This window comes from Ziziphus jujuba, chromosome 3, assembly GCF_031755915.1.
Source record: "Ziziphus jujuba cultivar Dongzao chromosome 3, ASM3175591v1".
Classification (NCBI taxonomy): domain Eukaryota; kingdom Viridiplantae; phylum Streptophyta; class Magnoliopsida; order Rosales; family Rhamnaceae; genus Ziziphus; species Ziziphus jujuba.
This window is the reverse complement of record NC_083381.1, coordinates 21,671,516-21,690,499: the sequence shown is the minus strand read 5'-3', so window position 1 is coordinate 21,690,499 and position 18,984 is coordinate 21,671,516. Positions and strand designations below refer to the sequence as shown.

At 33.1% G+C, this 18,984-nt stretch overlaps 3 protein-coding genes across 3 annotated transcripts; all 3 read right to left on the bottom strand.

Moving 5' to 3' along the window:
• Positions 1-408: 408 nt before the first annotated feature.
• Positions 409-4,639, bottom strand: LOC107404111 (kinesin-like protein KIN-10A). Its single transcript, XM_016011058.4, has 6 exons — positions 3,818-4,639; positions 2,853-3,008; positions 2,657-2,764; positions 2,396-2,506; positions 1,118-2,314; positions 409-922 (listed from the first exon to the last, which is right to left on the bottom strand). The coding sequence occupies exons 1-6, from the start codon at positions 4,475-4,477 to the stop codon at positions 728-730; spliced, it is 2,427 nt and encodes an 808-aa protein (XP_015866544.3). The 5' UTR covers positions 4,478-4,639; the 3' UTR covers positions 409-727.
• An 840-nt stretch (positions 4,640-5,479) lies between these two features.
• Positions 5,480-8,615, bottom strand: LOC107404110 (plastid-lipid-associated protein 6, chloroplastic). The gene is made up of 4 exons (XM_016011057.4): positions 8,203-8,615; positions 6,291-6,527; positions 6,047-6,173; positions 5,480-5,958 (listed from the first exon to the last, which is right to left on the bottom strand). The coding sequence occupies exons 1-4, from the start codon at positions 8,509-8,511 to the stop codon at positions 5,744-5,746; spliced, it is 888 nt and encodes a 295-aa protein (XP_015866543.3). The 5' UTR covers positions 8,512-8,615; the 3' UTR covers positions 5,480-5,743.
• Positions 8,616-9,314: 699 nt separating this feature from the next.
• Positions 9,315-12,378, bottom strand: LOC107404114 (peroxisomal membrane protein PMP22). Its single transcript, XM_016011060.4, has 7 exons — positions 12,137-12,378; positions 11,879-11,977; positions 11,496-11,597; positions 11,252-11,327; positions 10,174-10,244; positions 9,994-10,079; positions 9,315-9,715 (listed from the first exon to the last, which is right to left on the bottom strand). Exons 1-7 carry the CDS (start codon positions 12,206-12,208, stop codon positions 9,664-9,666), a joined length of 558 nt encoding a protein of 185 aa, XP_015866546.3. The 5' UTR covers positions 12,209-12,378; the 3' UTR covers positions 9,315-9,663.
• Between the last annotated feature and the right edge of the window lie 6,606 nt (positions 12,379-18,984).

The window sequence follows — 18,984 nt, the reverse complement described above, 5'->3', positions numbered from 1 at the left end:
ACCTTTTTCATCAAGTTGTAATTAACTTATAATAAACTAGTTCAAAAGTGTTGATCAGTGAGAAACAGCAACTTCTAGCTAAAAAATATAGCAACCATACAAGTCAACGGAACAGGTTATCTGCGATCCAGTTTATCCCCATTTTTTTATCTTTATCTGCAATATCAGAAGAAAACTCTTCCCTAACGGAGATTTCCTGCCCAGTATTAAAGAAAGATACCAAAGGTTTAATTGTCTCTAGCTAGGTACTTAATGGATTTTCCCAGGTTATGAACCATGAGATTTCCATTGGCTTCAAGTTCAATGAAGAAGGCAGGCACAGGTTCAATGGGCCAACTAGATTTCCATTCTCACATCTGACTTGTTTTTCTTCGTTGAACTCGAAAAGGCAAAAAGAGACAGAGACAGTGGTTCTTGAAAATGTCTAAAACGAAAGCATTGTTATGAAATGAAATACATACACCTCAGGCACTAAATAAAAGATACATAGTTTGCCTAGTGAGTCAAACAATTATTAGTTTGCCTAGTAAGTCAAAACAATCCTTATCACATTGAAAGAATCTCCGAAGGAAAGGGAATGAGAAATTTGGTAAAACAATCATTTTAGAAAGGACAATTAATCCACAAAGAATATATTACATAGTGTGTGCAAATTTATACAGAAGTTGCAAGACTTTCTCAAAATGAAACTCCTTTAAATCATTGGTACAAGCAGAACCACAACCACTTAATGTTTTCTAACAGTAATAAACGGAGTAGAACCTAAGTTTGGTGATACTTTAGGTGAGAGACCATCTTTGTGCAAGAAGCAGGAATTTGGTGTAGCTGGTAGTATGTTCTCCAGAGGCCTCAATGGGAGAGGACTCAATGGAAGATTTTGGCATTGTGTTCCCTTTGTCACTGCTGGCAAGTCCTTAACATCCTGCATTTACAAAAAAAAGACAGTATGAAAATACAAAAACTTTGTACCTTTTTTACCCCAGAAAAAAATAAATAAATAAATAAAATTATAAAAATTATAAAAAAATAAAAAAAATAAAAAATAAATAAAAAAAACCTAAGAATTAGATAACCATAGCAAAGCATGTAAATTTAATAAGCAAGAAGCATAACATACCTCAGCTGCAGGAACAAATTTCTGGACCTCCGAGATTTCTTTGCTGAACGGCTTCAAAATGGTATCATCCCCAGCTGTCACCATCTCCGGATATGATTTCGGATCTATATTTTCTGACTGCTTCCTGATATGATGGGAGAGCTCTCTGTGGTTCCCACAAAGTGAAAAGATATTCTGGATTCTTTTTAAACGTTTAGAAGAATCCAGATCCACAAGCCTGTCCTCTGATCTTCCTTTATAGTAATCATCTTCTCCTTTTAAATATGCCAAAGATTCGATATTGGTGTTAGGGGTAGATCCATCTACCAATATCCTCTTTTCCTCTATCACTTCTTTTTCTTCTTCTTCATCTTCCATATTTTGCTCTTCTTCTTCCTCCTCAAACACAGTACTCAAAGAAACTTTGTCTCCAAACTTTGGTGCAAAAATGCCATTCTCCAGTACAGTATTCAGAGTGTTGAGGTTGGGCTGATTCACAGCTTGGATGCCACTCTCGTCGTTTTGATGAATGACCCCACCTACAAATTTCAACTCACTTTGGTCATCCATGTCCAAATCCATGGACTTCACCATTCCTGGATCTTCATTGGCATAGATCCCTAACAACCTTTTTGCAATTCCACATACATCATTCTCCTTTGATATGCTTTCCCTGTTGTTTCCATCTCCTGTGCGTAGCTCAAATTCTATTTCTTCCAACCGCAGTCTTAGCATTTCGACTTCCTGTTGCTGCTGCAGTATCCTCTCGTTTGCCATTCTCTGGCATTCTTCCAGCTTCCTTTCCAACTCGCATTTTACAATCTGGGTTCTTTCTTTGACCTTCACATTAATCTCTTCCTCATTTATCCCAGGACCTCTTTCTTCCAAGAGCTTCAGCCTAGCCCTCAATGCAGAAACCTCCTCTTCTTTCTTCATTAGCTCCTTGTGTGCTTCAATTTTTTCTTTCTCTCTGAGCTTGTTTTCCCTTTGCAGCTTAAGGATAAATTCATCCATGGCTGCAAGCCTTGATCCTAAAATAACTGCAGAAGAAGAATCTTCAGCCCCGATTTTATCCTTAGTTGGTGTGAGAGGACCTCGAACAATACACTTTGCTTTCGCTCCGTATTCAAGTGTGCAAATCGTCTTGTGTATTTCCTTAGGATCAGGGCTTGCACATAAAATCATCAGAATCTTTGACTTGTCATCCTCGAAAGAATCCTGAACACATAAACCTCATTAATCAAACTTTAAATCATCCATCTAAACCCCCAAAATTGACATTAATAAAATCAAAGTTACCTGCAGAAGCATAGTAAGTTTGCTGTCTCTGAAGGGTACATGGGAATCACCATTAGCAATTGATTCAACCACCCTCTTCAGCGCTATATTTCCTTGGTTGATCTTTGCTGTCTGCATTATCAAATGAAGATAATTATACCAACATTAGTTTTCAATGCATTATCAGTAAACTAGCAGTGAATATCAACACCAAGAAAACATAGCAAAGGTGCAAATTATGCTGACAATATGTTTTCTCACGATACTCTTTATAAACTTTACCTGCATTTTCGCCTCAAACCCAACTTGACCAGCTTGATCAATATTTTCAGAACCAGCCATATCGACAAGCATCAGACGTCCTCCTACAGTTGGGACATCGAGGATAACCTACACAGATTAGGAAAAGCCAGTTTAAGCCATAGTAATATAAGACTTGGAAGATATAATTTTAAAAGTTAGCTATCAAGAGTTGTACCATGCAATGGCTCCGGGAACTTCTATCATTGCAAAGAGTGCTTTTGACTATTCTTCGCTTCTCCACTTTCTGAATCTCCTTTGAAATCTTTCCAGCTTCATGTCCAGATATAAATGAAGCATTCTTTGCCTTTTTTCCCATCACTTCAAGCTTTACCTACAAAGGCGAAATACAAAAATCAACCAGGTTCGGTAAGAAAAAGCATTTTTCTCACAGTTGATAAAACTTCTGATACACTGAAGTAAATATGACAGTTATGCAGTTTGCAAAGACTAGAATAGTTCTGCTATGGTGCAGATGTAATCTATACACATAATTTACACTTAGAAAACCCATACCTAATACCAACCTTATTACACATTTTCTATGATTAAGGTAGAGTTCTGATACATTGAAGTAATATGACAGTTTCAAAGTTTCGAGAGACTAGAATAGTTCTGCTATGAAGTAAATGAATCTATACACATAATATACACTTAGGAAACCCATGTCTAACATCAACCTTAATTACACATTTTATGACCAAGGTAAAGTTCCGATACACTGAAGTAATATGACATTTTCACAGTTTGTAAAGACTAGAATAGTTCTGCTACGATATAAATGAATCTATACACATAATATACACTTAGGAAACCCATACCTAATACCAACCTTATTACACATTTTAAGATTAAGGTAAAGTTCTGATAGACTGAAGTAATTTAACAGTTTCACAGTTTACAAAAATTAGAACAGTTCTGCTATGATGTAAATGAATCTATACACATAATATACACTTAGAAAACCCATATCTAATACCAACCTTATTACACGTTTTATGTTTAAGGCAAATTGTCAGAATCAAACAACATAAAGAAACGCACCCCATTATCAGAATCAAAACCAAATTTTCAATATCAAAAAAAGTTACCAAATTTCAAAAATAAAAATAAAAATTAAAAAGAAAAAAAAAAAGGTAGTACCTTAGAATTTGAGCCGTTGCCCTTCGGCCAACCAAGACCAAATCCTCCTCCACCACCATTGCTCAACAGATCATAAATTTCTTCATTGTAAATCTCTAAAATACTCACCTGAACAAAAGTCCCAACCCCAATCTCTCCATTTTTATCGTCTTCTTCTTCCCCATCCCCAAGAATATCCTTGAGTGACCTATATACTATCCCCGGCTCCTTAGAGCACCCAAACATGGTGTGACTCTTGCCCGAACCCGTCGGACCGTACATCATAATGGTGCATTTATCACCCAGTTTGACCCTGTTCATCCTCGACTGAACGAATTTACAATAGAACCCACCAAGATCTTCTTCTTCTGATAAAGAAACCCCATCTAGAGTGAAATCCCGGTACCCGAAATCGGCACGAACCCGAATGCTCTGTTTTTGAGGTTTAATCTGGAGGGTGGAGATGGGTTGCTGTTGGTCTTTTCGATCTGGATAGTCTCGGATTCGAGCGATTACTTCGACTGGGTGCTCAGTTGGGGGATCTTTGGCCGTTGAGTGGGGATTCGGAGATGGGCATGTTTTTGATGCGTGGAATTGAAGTCGGTGCTTGGACTGTGGGGTTTTGATCTGGGTCATGTGGTTTTGATTGGATTTCGACGAAGACGACGGTGTCGGAGCCATTTACTGAAAAACTTCAAGATTCAAATACAGAGAGAGAAACAGAGAAAGAGAGTGAGAGAGAGATTATATTGACTTTCAATTGAGGACGATGAGAGAGAAAGAGAGCTAAGCTAGAGAAGAATTCAGAGCGTTCTTGAAACGGAAAGAAAATGAGAAGAATTCAAAAAATGGGTTTTCAAAGTTTAAAATAAAAATCTAGCCGTTACAAATTCTAACGACTAGTTTTTGCATCATTTTGAGTCGAATAGGTACTTTTTTCAATTTTCACTCAACTCAACTCGGCGATCCGAACAAATAAACTCGGTGATTTGACTTTTATATTGACTTATATATATATATATAGGTGCTCAAAAATTAATATATTTTTTATATTATTTTTTGCTTGAGATTTATTATATTAATTTCTACGGCTCTTATAATTATCCAGGAGTGAATGAAAACAGAAAGTTAATCTGAACTCAGTTTTGATGAATTAAACATACTACTGTTAAAGCAAAGTTTCTTCTAATGCTAGAATCACATATTTTGGATTCACATTCATTTAATTATACATACTTTTGTGTATTTTTTTTTTCTTTAGTATTAATATGCCCTCACATTATTCAATATCTAATTTTTTTGTTGTATTTAATGTATATTATCATCATTAATATCTAAAATTTGACTAAAAAAATTGGGATTAGAGGACTATCACTCATATCAGTTTCATTATCAATACAATCAACATGGACATGCCGCTTCGATTATCTTCTTTGCCTCAAAGAAATTGTGAGGGTATCAATTTATTAAAAAATGAAATCGATTAAAGAAATTATAAGAGTAAAATAGATAATTCAAGTAAACGATGGATAATATTTTAACTACTCAGAAATATGGGTAATTTTTAATTAGGGGTTCAAAATTTGGACAAATAACCTTTTCAGAAATAGTCGGTCTCTTAAAAATTGCGGGGTTTTGACTGTTAGGTTTGTTTTATTTTCGCAAGCCCTGCTAAAGTGGAAGTGATAGAATATTCAGTATATGCATTGAAAATTTACAAGTATACAAATCTTGTTCTATCAATGGACATCATGTTTCGTACACAGTTCCCTTTCCATCTCTAGGTTATAACAAGATGGAAAACCAATATATTTACCAAAAAGAAAAAAAAAGATGGAAACCAATATAACATTGAAGCAACAGCAAAGGACAGAAAAAATTGACACTAGAACTTTCTGATGGAACAGTGAACTTTCAGAAAGAAAATCTATACAATACCAAGAAGAATCAGGAAATCACAAAAACCCTTAGCTCTCCTCTATCTCCTCTTGTGATGCGGGTATCGCTGTCAATATATGTAACTTCAAATTCACCACTTCTTGTATCGGATGGAGGCCTTAATCCATCAGGGAGTCGGGGTAGTTCTAGCGGTGGAAGTTGTGATAAGTTCCCAGTAGTCTTTACAGTGGTTTTTTCGAACGATATTTTAATAGTTGCCAGTCCTAATATTATTAGGATGCAAATTTGTATTAGGAGAATTATTCATTTGTATAGAACCAAAAACACATGTTATGAGTTTGAAAAACCAACCTATGAGTTCAAATTTGTGGGCTAAGGTAGCAGTCACTTCAATCTGTGGAAGTGGCCATGGAGTACCTAATTCAAGCTCCACTATGTTATCAAAATCCTTGCTTACAATGTCGATCCGTTGAAATACCTAAACACAGATGGTAGCAAAATACATAATTGAATCAGTAATCTATAATCAGTGTATTTTGTCCATGATGTTGGAGAAAGTAAAATATGGACTATATCTGACAAGCTTTTAGCGTACCTGGCCAAGAGTTATAGGGAGTAACCTTCCAGTGGGAGGTCCAGGACGGCTCCCACCTAATGTTTTACCTGAAAATGCACTGCTGTATATCAGTTTCCATCTTCCTTGCAGTTGGTCAAGATCAGTTGAGAGATCAACTCGTCCTCCAACTTCTTCAACCTCCTTGGCAGCGGCCTCTGCCTTTCGTACATCATCTTCGCTTGCTGCAAGACCTCTATTTAGTCCGGAAACAGCACTCTGCAGCAGATCACCCCATGTCGGTATCAGTAGCATAAAGACACAATCAATATGATTTCCCACATAAATTCATGATCACTTATATGCAACTACGTCAAAACCTGCATCCAGAATATTTAAAATGGCAAACTGATATGAAAGAGCTCAGTCTTGTGGAGCATGAACTGATCAAGATTCCAAAAGAAATAAATATGGTTGGCTATGGAGAGCTTGGAATCCAATTAGAGATAGATACTAGATAGCAATTCCACCAATGCCAGACAAAGAATCCTACACATCAATTATGTATTGCCTAATATGTCAAGCATTCTAAGCCTTTCCACAGGGTTTACTTAATGTACTAACACTGCACTTATTTCATATATCAATTCCCAAAATTCATTTGTAACCAAGTCTAGACTCGAAGTGGTTCAATTTATAACAGACCAACTCTAATTATATGAGCTTTATTACATCTAAGTTGGGCTTTGAGTTTGGAATCAGAGCCTTCCCTATTCTAGATTCACCAAATAATTTCTTCATATTACAATAGATTTGGAATTGCTTTCCAAAAAGATGTATACAGTAAAAGTTCCTCAATTATAGCAAGGTTTTCAAGAGAGCGGAGTCCAAATATAATCAAATCCAGGAAACTGAAGAACGCCCACAAATTTAGACTGACGGCTGGATATCTCATTTTCATAATTTCTAGCAGCACTCCTTCAAAGACTTCATTCTTCCATTCCACATTTGGTCTGTAATTTATTGTTATATCTTTAAGTTCAAATTTATGACCCAATATCTAATAAACTCTAATGTTTTATTTCAATAATTCTTATGTCTAACAGTACAACCCTTAATTTATGTAGTTTTTGGTGAAAACATAATCTGTGTACCTGCCCTATCCATAAGCAAAACTGATGACCGATAAATGGACACCAAGAAACACACTCACATACAGCCTTTTTAATGTTCCTGATGATAAAAATGTATTTCTACAGTCACTATTTCATGACCGCCAAATGAAAATAGACCTTAAGCCATTAAACATCTTAAGCAATCAAAACAAGTTAAAATTTTGAACAAGATGAGAGTCCCCCAACATAACATTAAGAGCAATGAGTCTTATGGTATATAAGCTTAAGTTCCAATAACTAGGTACAACCTAGGGGCTTTGCTTCTTTTACTTTTTTTCTTTTTCCTTTTATAAAATCTATCTTCGTCCGCTCTGAACAAAGAACTTCTGGACCCAAAAATAAACTAGACCTACCGAAACAGTACTCTCTTTTGCCTTCCCACAAATTATGATGAACTTACCAGCTACATATTTTACATCCATAAGAGAAAAGGAAACAATCCATAAGAGTTACAAGAGGGAAAGATGTAAAAATGGACCCGTTCAGATGGTCAGCCTCCTATGGTGACAGGGAATAGAATTATTTAACCAAAGTATATTCAAAAAGCATTAAAATAGCATTAAACAAAAGAAACATACAAAGAAGTAACCATTCAAACATTCCCACAATAAAATAAATGAAAAAATCCCTATAAAATCTTCAACCACAACAAATGGGTTAATGGGTTTGTATCAACAAAAAGCGGTGGAAAGATAAACATAAAGAAGAGCACGATGATACAAGAATCAAAAAGCACCCAACAAACTCCATATGGGTAAAGGTATAATTCAAAGACTCACAAATAGCTTGAGCTTCAACGAGGCTACAAGCTCAGGATTGGGAGGCGATGAAGGAGGTGGTGGCGGAGGAGGGTCAATAACAGAGACATCATCCACAGCAGACCTCAAAGTAAAGCTTTTCCTATGATGGGTATTCCTCAAACTCGAACGGTGTCGTATCAATGAGTGGAAAGTGCGAGCTTTTGGGTTCCTGACAGTGTGAATTTTGGTTGAAGAAAGGCATCTGATTGAAGAAGAAGAAAATGGGAAAGAGTGAGAAACTGAGTTTGGAAACTGAGGAAGATAGGTCAGACTTAGACAAGTCGCCATGGATTTTGCTTTGCTTCTTCTCAGACTGCAAACTAAAACTGTCTGTCAAGAAGAAGAAGAGGAAGGAGAAGAGAGAGAGTGCAAAGTTTGTGTGGCATGATGGGATTTAATCAGATAGGATAGGATAAGATGGTCATTTTGGGAGTTTTTGATGCAAAAGAATCTTTTTCTTTATTCTTTCAAAATCAAAGTCAAGGGTCTAAATCTGGAACAATCGTGTATTGGGTCCCACAAAATGGAAGGCTAAGATGCATTCTCATCCTGCACTTCTTTTCTGTTTGTATTGTTTGTGTAGTTGTCTTATTACACAAAACACAGACCAGACCACCACGTTGTCAATTTTCAGATACCAGAGACAAGTTGCCATTTTCAAAACCAAAAAAAAAAAATATATATATATATATATATATGTATAGTATAATAAAATAAAAGGGAATAGTCAGATTTTATGCAATAATCTCAAATTTTAAATTTTTGCAGTGGAATAATTATGACATTTTATATTTTTTTAAATTTAAAAATAAAATCTTAAAATTGAATAGAAATACACCACACATGAGTCATGACCATCAAAACAAATAGTGAATTTGAAAATTCCACTTTGTAGTGTATAAAGTAACGATGGTATATGGGCTTCTAATTCCATTATAAAAAGCAAAGTGATCCAAATTTAATTGTATTTGTGGATATTTGAAGTGTTATATATATATATATATATATATATATTAACGAACAAAAACATATAATTTGATAGATTTAAAATTTAGTGCATGAAATCGATATCCATTGTAAAAATCAAAATGTATAAGATAAAATAAAGCTTCAATCCACTTTCAAAATACAAAATAATGTCTAACTCCGCTATTTCTGGAGTCTGTTGAAGTTGTTGTCTCCTTGTCAAAACAAACATTAGTGGGAGGGATAAATTCTCAACTGTTTGAAGCACCATTTCATGCAAAGAATAAAAACCCAAAAAAAAAAAAAAAAAAAAAAAAAAAAAAAAAAAAAAAACTTATAAAGTTACATACCAAGGAAAACTTGCACAGACAGAGACTTTTACAGATAAAGCACTAAAATAATTTGGAAATCCATTTTATTTTTTGGTCTACAAAATAAGGAACTTCAAGTTCAATTCAAATGAGTTTCTTCATTCTACGACTTCTTGATTGCTACAGATCCTGCCTTCAGGTTCAAAAAGATTGCCCTGCAGTAAGGAAGCAGAATAACAATGCTTAGTAGTTTTACTGCTATTAGTTCTAGATGGATATGGCTAAAGCAAAGTTGCTTGCTATGAAGGGGCTTTTAGATTATTTTCATCAGAAACTTAGGTGCATTTACTCCAAATTTTCTTTATGAATGCGATTTGTTAAACAATACCACAAGGACTAATCAAAGAACCAATATAATTATCAAGTAAAAATTCTCATAGTTAGAGATTTCTTTAATGAAACAATCGAAGTTAAAAGAGGTATAGGAGCGCACCAGCATGAGGCAACAAGGCTTTGAAACAGAACGCGGAATTGTTGAGGCATATACTGGTAATTCACCCAACTAACTATTGGCCAAAACTGCAACCATAAAGTATCACTACATAGTTTTAGCATTGCTAGTTTCTAAGAACAAACTAGATGTGAAATGACAAAAGATGGTTCAATTACATACTCTCCATGCAGCCAACTGAACTGAAGGGTAGTCCCTACGAATTTTATTCTTGACAAAACTCCATGGTCTTCCTGTAAATACATAATATAGTTTTTGGTCTCAAAATGATATAGAAAATTCTAAAGCATAGAAATAAACATATCTCCAAATCTAGTTGCATAAGCATCCTTGTGAACATCAAAATGATATGAAAATTCATGAGGGGAATGCCAAAAGAAACAAGCGAAAAAAGGAGAGGTAAAAGGTAAGTTTTCGAATAAGCATAACAGGAAAATAAATAGAATAATGACCCAAAAGCTAATATAAATTATTTATTTGTTTGCCTGAACACTATTTTATAACACAGAAAAAATACTTTGATTATCTAATTAGACAGTTCAACATAATACAGACTAAAACCAAAATCTTTTCAAGATTCTCAAGCAAATTATATGGTCTTTTTCTTTTCTCCAACAAGAAATGATATGAACTTTTGGGGATTTTTTTACTGCAAAAGTAAACATTGTTCAAAACATGCCTTCTTCCTGGTAACACCAAGCCAGAGGATACTGGTATGCTCAGCTTATATTGAAAAGGTTTCTGATCATAAAATTCAGAGTTGATTTTTCCAATATAGTGTACATGTCATGGCCCCTCAAACCAAACATTTCATTAAGGAAAAATCCTTCCATAGTAGGTAATAAACTAGGTGATATTTGATATTTCTTCTGATATATTCAATAATATTACAAGTACCACATCACAACAAGGGAACACAAGGATTGCGGTTTCAAACTAGAACCCCAAAAACAAAAAAAACAAAAAATAAAAATAAAAAAATAAAAAACTTATTGGTTATTTCTATATGTACAGGATCTGAATCTGAATCTAGACCCTCATGAATTCGTGATGACAAAGTACCCGAAATTTTAATCCAACTGAGATTGCGGCAAATAGAAAATAAAAGAAAGAGCTAAGATGAAGTTAGGTGCCTGATTTATCTCCAATGGAATTCACATGTTACGGAGTCAAAATAATGCCAATTCTAAGATGAGTTTTTTGACATTTAAGAAAACCCAAATAAAAAAGTAAGTTATACCTTCAATCACCATGCCATAGTATATCATGAAAAGCAAGTTATTCCAAGGAGAAGCAGTTAATTGTTCCAACACCACCTAATAAATAAAATTTATTTGTCAGTACTAGAGACTATGGTCTGTACAAGAAAGTAAACGTTTGGAATATTATCCGAGAAAACAATAACTTTACATTTGAGAGAGTAAAGCTAAAAGACGACCCAAAAAATAACAAAAAAAAAAAAAAGTCCCTATAAAAGGTTTTACCTTCTTAGCAACAGTATATTTCCCTGTCTGCCCTTTGAATAGTTTGTCCATCAACTTATGGAGGAAGTGGCCAAATGGTCCAGCATAGTTAAATCCATAAAGCTGCAAAAAACTATGTCGTTTTTAAATTTCCAACACTTCAAACAAAATTAATTACCCAGGACAAATTAGATACAGACCCCATCAAAGTATCAAAAAAAAATTTTGATTTGATAACTAAGAAAAGTTTCTGAAAAGTGGATATTTTGACTTATTTTTTATTTTTTATTTTTTTTGACCTTTCAATCCCTGAACAAAAGAAAAAAGAAGGCAACATAAAATCCAATTTACCACGAAGTAGATTTTGGAGTATGAATAAGGAAGAACATGAGAATTAAGCATACCATCATAAGAAGTAATCTTCTTAATTGAAGCTTCTTGACCCCAGAGAGCTTCTGGGCTAGTGTATCATTAAACCCAATTAGAACCGCAGCAGTAATTGCCTATCAAAAAACCAAAAAAATCAAATAAAATCAAACCCATCACAAAAAAACTATGCCATAAAGCAAACCAAACCATGAATCATGAAAATGAAATTTATAGAAAAATAGAAATGAAAAGCAAACTGGGTATGAATGAATGAAAGAAATTATGAAGAAGACCTTGGTTCTGAGAGGATGGAGTTGAAGTTGCTCAAGATATTTTTTAGAAACCACGTTGACAATATCAGACATGGTTATGAGATTCAACTTCTAAACTCTCTTTTCTGTTCTTCCACTATTGCAGGAGAGTTTTGGGTCTCAATCTTTGAAAAAAGATTCAGAGCGCGAGATTTGGAAGCCAAAGGCTATGTTCATTTATACTTGTAGTTTTTTTTTTGTAAAACTATAAGTGGGAGTTAGGTAGGACGATGTTCATAACAACCAACAAAGGTATCAAAAAACGTACCCAAATATAAAAATAAAAAAATGCAAATAAAAATAGATATAAAAATTAAAAGTCTAATGAGTTTATTAGTCCACATCCTTTTCTCTCATAAAACTCAAAGTCAAAGATTTATCTTCAAAAATGCCATCTTTCACATTTGAGGCATATAAAAATATGTTTTTTTTTTTCTTTTTTTCCCTTCTTTCTTTTTCATCCTTTTAATTTATGTTTTACATTTTGGTTTTTTGCTACTTGTCACTAGTTGCTTGTGGATTGTGTATAATATTTATTAATTTTATATAACTATAATCAGCTTGGAATTCAAAATTTTAAAATAAAAAAAAAATGGAGGAGTTAAGTGCAACTGGGCAAGTGGCACGTAACAATTGACCAAAAATTTTAAAATATTTGTTGCATTTTTTTCTCTAAATAAATAAAATGGCTGAAAGAGTTTGGAATATATATATTCATATATATATATATATATATATATATATTTCTTATGATTAATTGATGCTAATTGATTACACTTTAAAATCTTAGTATATAATTTTTAGGAAGAACAGTTATGGTCTCGTTAAATACCATATTTAATGGGAGAAATATTAAAAATAAAATAAAAGGCAATAAAACTTTGCGCCATCTTTTTTTCTTCGATAATAATGACATATATATTTATTATCTTGGTCCTGACTGTAACTTTGACCGAGCCGTCAAAGAGCCGACTAAGATTGTCAACGGCTATATGAGCCGCGGAGGCAGGGTCAAACAAAATGGTCAATTTATCATGCAGCTGAGTAGCTTGCTAGAGTTCTCAAAGACTTTATAAACCAAATTATTAAAAATTTAAAAAGCAAAGTATGCACATGCAATCGCCTTTTTAAGTTCATTTCGTGCTTTAGAGTAAACTTTGACAGCCAAACCGATATTAATAAATTACTACTAAAAACTTTGACAAAGCCAATAATATCATTTTCCAATTTTATATAATAAGGTATTCATAGACTTATTAATTGGTCAATTCGCTGCCTTCCTTTTTTTATTTTTTCTTTCTTTCTTTTGACCGAAACAAGTACAGCACATTATTGGTGTTTTACTAAAATAAATAAATAAAGTACACCAACAATGAGTATTACACATTGATTGGTATATAAATATATATATATATATATATAAAATGGGAATCAAATTCACATCTAATCGATTGAATAAGATCACAACCTACACAATTAGAAAATTGATTAATACATTTTTAATTTTTAATTTTTAAAATAATTTAAAAATTAATAAATAAAATTATGACCATAATATAAATTGAGTTTTTTTTTTTTTTTTTGATAATAACCAATATAAGTTGAGTAAAATATATATAATTAGTGAATCATTCGTCAAACAGTTTTAAACTAAAGATATGCTATATGTATTATATGGGGGAAAAAAATGCTATATTAACATTTGAAATTTGTTTTTAAAAAATAAACTTCGTCCGATTAAAAATATTTAAGGATTGTGATGATAGTCTTTTGTTTATAATAAAAGAGTGATCAATTGTTTATATAACATAGTCCTGATCGGAATTGACAATTGATTATGGTATATTTCCATTAATAATTATTTTTCTTTAGAAATTACAATAAGCAAAATCTAATAAAAAAAATTTGTCCCAAAAAAAAAAAACACTAATAAAAACTGACATATCGATGATGTATAGAGAGGCACAGGATTTTGTATAAAAATATTGGAGATCTAATTGATCATGATCATCTAAACATGGATCCAGTCACCCTTGGAGGAAACACCCTTGTTGCAGCATAACCTATAATATTATTAAAAAGTAATTAATCATATATAACATTATTAATTAACTAGATATACAATTAGGATTAAAGGGTAATCAATTGATCAAGTATAATTCCAATCCAAAATATAATTTTCGCAAATTAGCAGACATTAAATTCCATCAATTAACCCTTTAATCGAATTAAAGTACCTTTAGCAGGGTCGAGGCCTCTAGATTTGAGCTCAGCATGTTCTTGGCAAAGAGCACAGGCATCACAACAGAAATGAACACAGCAATCACAGCAAGGTTCAGCCGGCAAACCAAATTTTGCTCGTAATTTTTCTCTATAAATGCATGACCAAATCCAATGGAATTGAACCCACATCAATAAGCAATATCCCAATCCCAGGAAAAAGCATGCTACAAATTAATCCATTATTATAAAATTAAATTAATTTAAATCGTAATCATCAATAATGATAAATAACAAAAAATAAGAGTATTTTTTATTATGTTTAAATACTTACAATGTCGTCCTTCGTCTAAAACCTCTGCATTGTAACACATGGGCAACAGCATGTCAAGCAACCTACAATTAATAATGCAATCGATAAAATTAAAATTTAGGGTTTAATTATTTAAATGGGACATAGAATTAGAAGAGAGAAGTGAGACAAAGCTCATTATCTTACATGTACCACAATCATTTCCACACCCACAAAGTCCAGTAGACCATTTGGGACTCATACGACGAAAAATGTTCATATTCGATATGGTTTAAGGAACAGAGGTTATAAAAATTGTAGTTACAAATTCAGTTATGAGAGCCTATTGATCCTTAAGAGTATTTATAGCACTGTACATACGTGTAATCATAATGAAAGACACTAGCCTTTGAGAAATTCGCCTTGCTATAGTATGAACTTTGATGAAGCTAATAAGGTTTGTTATTATTGAGCAGGCCAACATCATGCCAAAGGTAAAGACAAAATGGACTTCGTAATATCAAACAAATGGGATTGGAACATTGGCCGGACTAATAGTCCAAACAAACAAATCTCACCGTATATGTGCCGTACGTCCAATACATCAAATAGAAAGGGTGTTTTTATTTATTTATTTATTTGTTTCCCCTATCCCTTGAGTAATATTAACATATTTAACTATTTCCTTTCAAGAAAAAACTTATATATCAAATTCTGTCTAAAAAACTTATGAGATTGCCACTCTAAAATCTCTTTAGAGAGTTTGGAGTGAAAAATAATTATGTAATCAGTTTTTTTTTTTTGGCTAATTATCCTGTGTGATAATTTAATAAGTTTTTAATGGTTTGGATATCGATTATTTGTTTCAATGGAAAGAATTTGTTAACAATTTTTTTAGCATTGATCTATCTAAATGACAAATGTAAAGTAGTTTGTCTGCTGTAACTCAACAAAGTACAGAAAGAAAACCGTTTAGCACTCCTAATTTGACACTAAACCTGTCAGGATCCGTTCAAGATTTCTCACTGGAATCCTAGACAAATCGTGATCCCTGAGAAACTCTATCGGACCTTATAATGGAAAATCCGATAGAACCTCCCCTAAGGGTTGGACTTACCACAAATTTCCTGCACTGATAGCACACTGCTATATACACCACTTTATTCCTTCTACATTACTAAAATTTAATTCCACAAATTTACAGCACTTCAAATGAATAATAGGAAATCAATGCATAATTAATAAATAAATGTCCAAAACAGTATACAAAGCTTCATAGAATACAATTAAATATAGAAATTATACAACAATGATGAAAGAAATATTACAATAGAAATAAATGAAAATAAAGAGAACTCCTCAAAAGACGACAGCAACAAAGATTAAGCTCGCTCCGAACGAACGTCTACGGGAACAAAATTTAAAAATATGATATGCTAATCATCTCAGTGAGTGACCCTATCTACTATACAATTATAATAGTAACGATAATTATAGTATATTTGATTAATTAAGAATAAATAAGTAAATAAATAATAATTAGTTGAAAATAATATTTTCTCTCAAAACTCTTACCATTCATTCCGTTGGAAAGGTTCCTTTTTAAAACATTTTTGCAAAACCCAATTTTTTATGCCCCAAAAATCAAGGAATAATTAATTTAATAAATAATTAAATATTCCAAATACGAATAAAATACAATAAAATATAATAAAATAAATTTAAAATACTTGCATTAAAGAAATATAACATAAAATTGAAATTCAATATATAATTCGTACAATTTGATTTAATAAACTAAAATAAACGGCACCAAAAATATAAATTAAATAATTATATTCAATCATGTAAAATAAGTGATAGAAATATATTATAAAATTCATTTTGAAATGTTCAATCAATCTATATAATAAAAATATGACAACATACATTTTAAAAACATTAATTTAAAATAAGGGTCATAAAATATGAATGAATACATTTTAGAAAAATACTAATTGAAATTAGATGATAAAACAAATTAAATACATTTAATTTAAATACAATTTTAAATCTATAGGATTTGAAATTTATATTAGAAAAATAATACTTGACGCACCCCACTATATACCAGTGATGCCCTACAATACCCAGCATCCCAACCACCGTACGGCGGGAGGTTAAAGAGAAAAACTTGCCTACGGTCATTTCGGCGTCCCGACAACGCCGCTGCTTAAACCGTCATCCCAGCCATGGAGGTGGGCAGCTTATGTGCACTATATAAAACTTGCCTGCCCTCTGTCCAATGGCAACTCGCGGGAGACATCATAACTTGCGCACTCATCCACATATACAGTACAGAACACCAATATTGTATGAGTATATCTAAAACAAATAACCAAATTTATTATTAAAATACGCAATTTTTTTCCAAAATTTACCGTGAAAATTATACCATTTTTCAAACTCACATTCCCACATTTCTCTTTAATATCTCCAGCATAAATCCACCAATAATAATATACAAATAATTTTTTCCCAAATTATAAAATCAATCAAATAATATTTTAAGGACATAATTATATAATTTGAAACTACCAAACTTAAACTAATATTTTTCTTGAAATATTTAAAATCAAATCATGCCCAAAAATAATATTAAAATCCAAATACAATTAATTAAATGAAAACACATTGCTCATGCATAATAAATACAATTAAATCACAATAATAATAACGAAGAATTCCTTAATAAACCAAACTTTCATTTAGCATCAATAAGCATATATATATATATATATATATGTATATATATATAATAAAATTTTTACCACAATTATATTTAAATTCCACCACATGAGCATATTTCTAAATATTAAATTAACACAAAATAAATATAATTAATCACTCCAAAATAGTTTTAAAGGTGGATCACTCACCTCAAGCACGTGTATCAATCGAGATCTTCTACTGGATCAACTCCACTACCCACACATGCACCTAAAATATCTACAATACACAAAACTAATTATTCTAATATTTTAATCGGGTAACTTCCAAATGGGTACCCAGGGTGCGAACAAAAACGACAACCAAAATTTACGAGTAATATACCGAATCGAAGCTTATGAAATGAGAATTACGAATCTGGTCTTACTTTCCAGAGATCGGACCCAAGGTGGTCAGAATCTCGCCGAAAAGCTCTCAGATGCCGAAAAGCTCTCAGATTTTAGGCCTTTGATTCTCACAATCCGTTAAGAATTGAGGAAAGTGGACACCGGATTTGGGTTCAGAGGGTCGGAATTAGTGGGAAAAAATGGACGGTGCAATTGGAAACTCGCCGGAAAGTTGATTTCCCACCGAGCCGTCGTGGTCACCAAAACCCGTCACCGTTGGCTCCGGTAGCCACTAGTCGTGATTTTTGGTAGGAAGGTAGATCAGGGACTAGGTGACTCAACGGGACTGGCGGTGAGGCAAACGGAGGCTGGAACAGGGAGAAATTTGGGTTTAAAGAAATCGGCGCTGCCGACAGAAAAAGTCTTGATCCTGACACGTCGACGGTCGGTTGGCCGTGATTTTTGGCTGGTCAGCCGATTTTCAAGTGGACTGCAAGGTAGGGTGGCACGTGTACGGAAAGGGTCACCGAAAAATGGCAAATCGGCGGTGGCCCTTTGGGTTTCTCTCTCTCTCTCCTCCCCTCTTTCTCTCTCTTCCCTTGGCTCACGTGTTTTGGCCAAAATAAAAGCCACCCGTGGGTGATACTATTCACTCACGGGATTGGCTGAAAATACAGCACGTGGTACATACTGTTCACTCAAGTCAAAATATATTAAAATATTATGGTATTTGGAAAACTTTGCATGTCCATAACTTTCAAACCACATGTCCAAATCGGACATACCACTAGTCTATGAACTCGTATCGACGAATACTTCACAACCATGCATGAGTCAAAGTTTAACTTTGCATGAATAAAGAGTCAACTCCAGCACTCTTTGGACAGTTTGGACCTCAATTTATTTTGCTTGTAACTTTCAAACGGTAACTCCGTTTTTTATGTGCTACTAGTCTACGAACTCGGGACGATACGTACTTTGAAATGATGCCTTGGTCAACACAAAATTCCACCCAAAACAAAAAGTCAAAATTTTAACCTTCTCGGTCAATGATCAACATCAGTCAATATGCAAAAATTCCGACGTACTTTGGGACGGGATGTTACAAAACTCTTTCCCTAAAATTCAACTTTTTGCTCCATCCATGCAAACAGGAGACAACTTTTAAAATATTTAGCTTTTTATCTCCGTGTCTGTATGTAAAATTGTAATTTTATATTTTT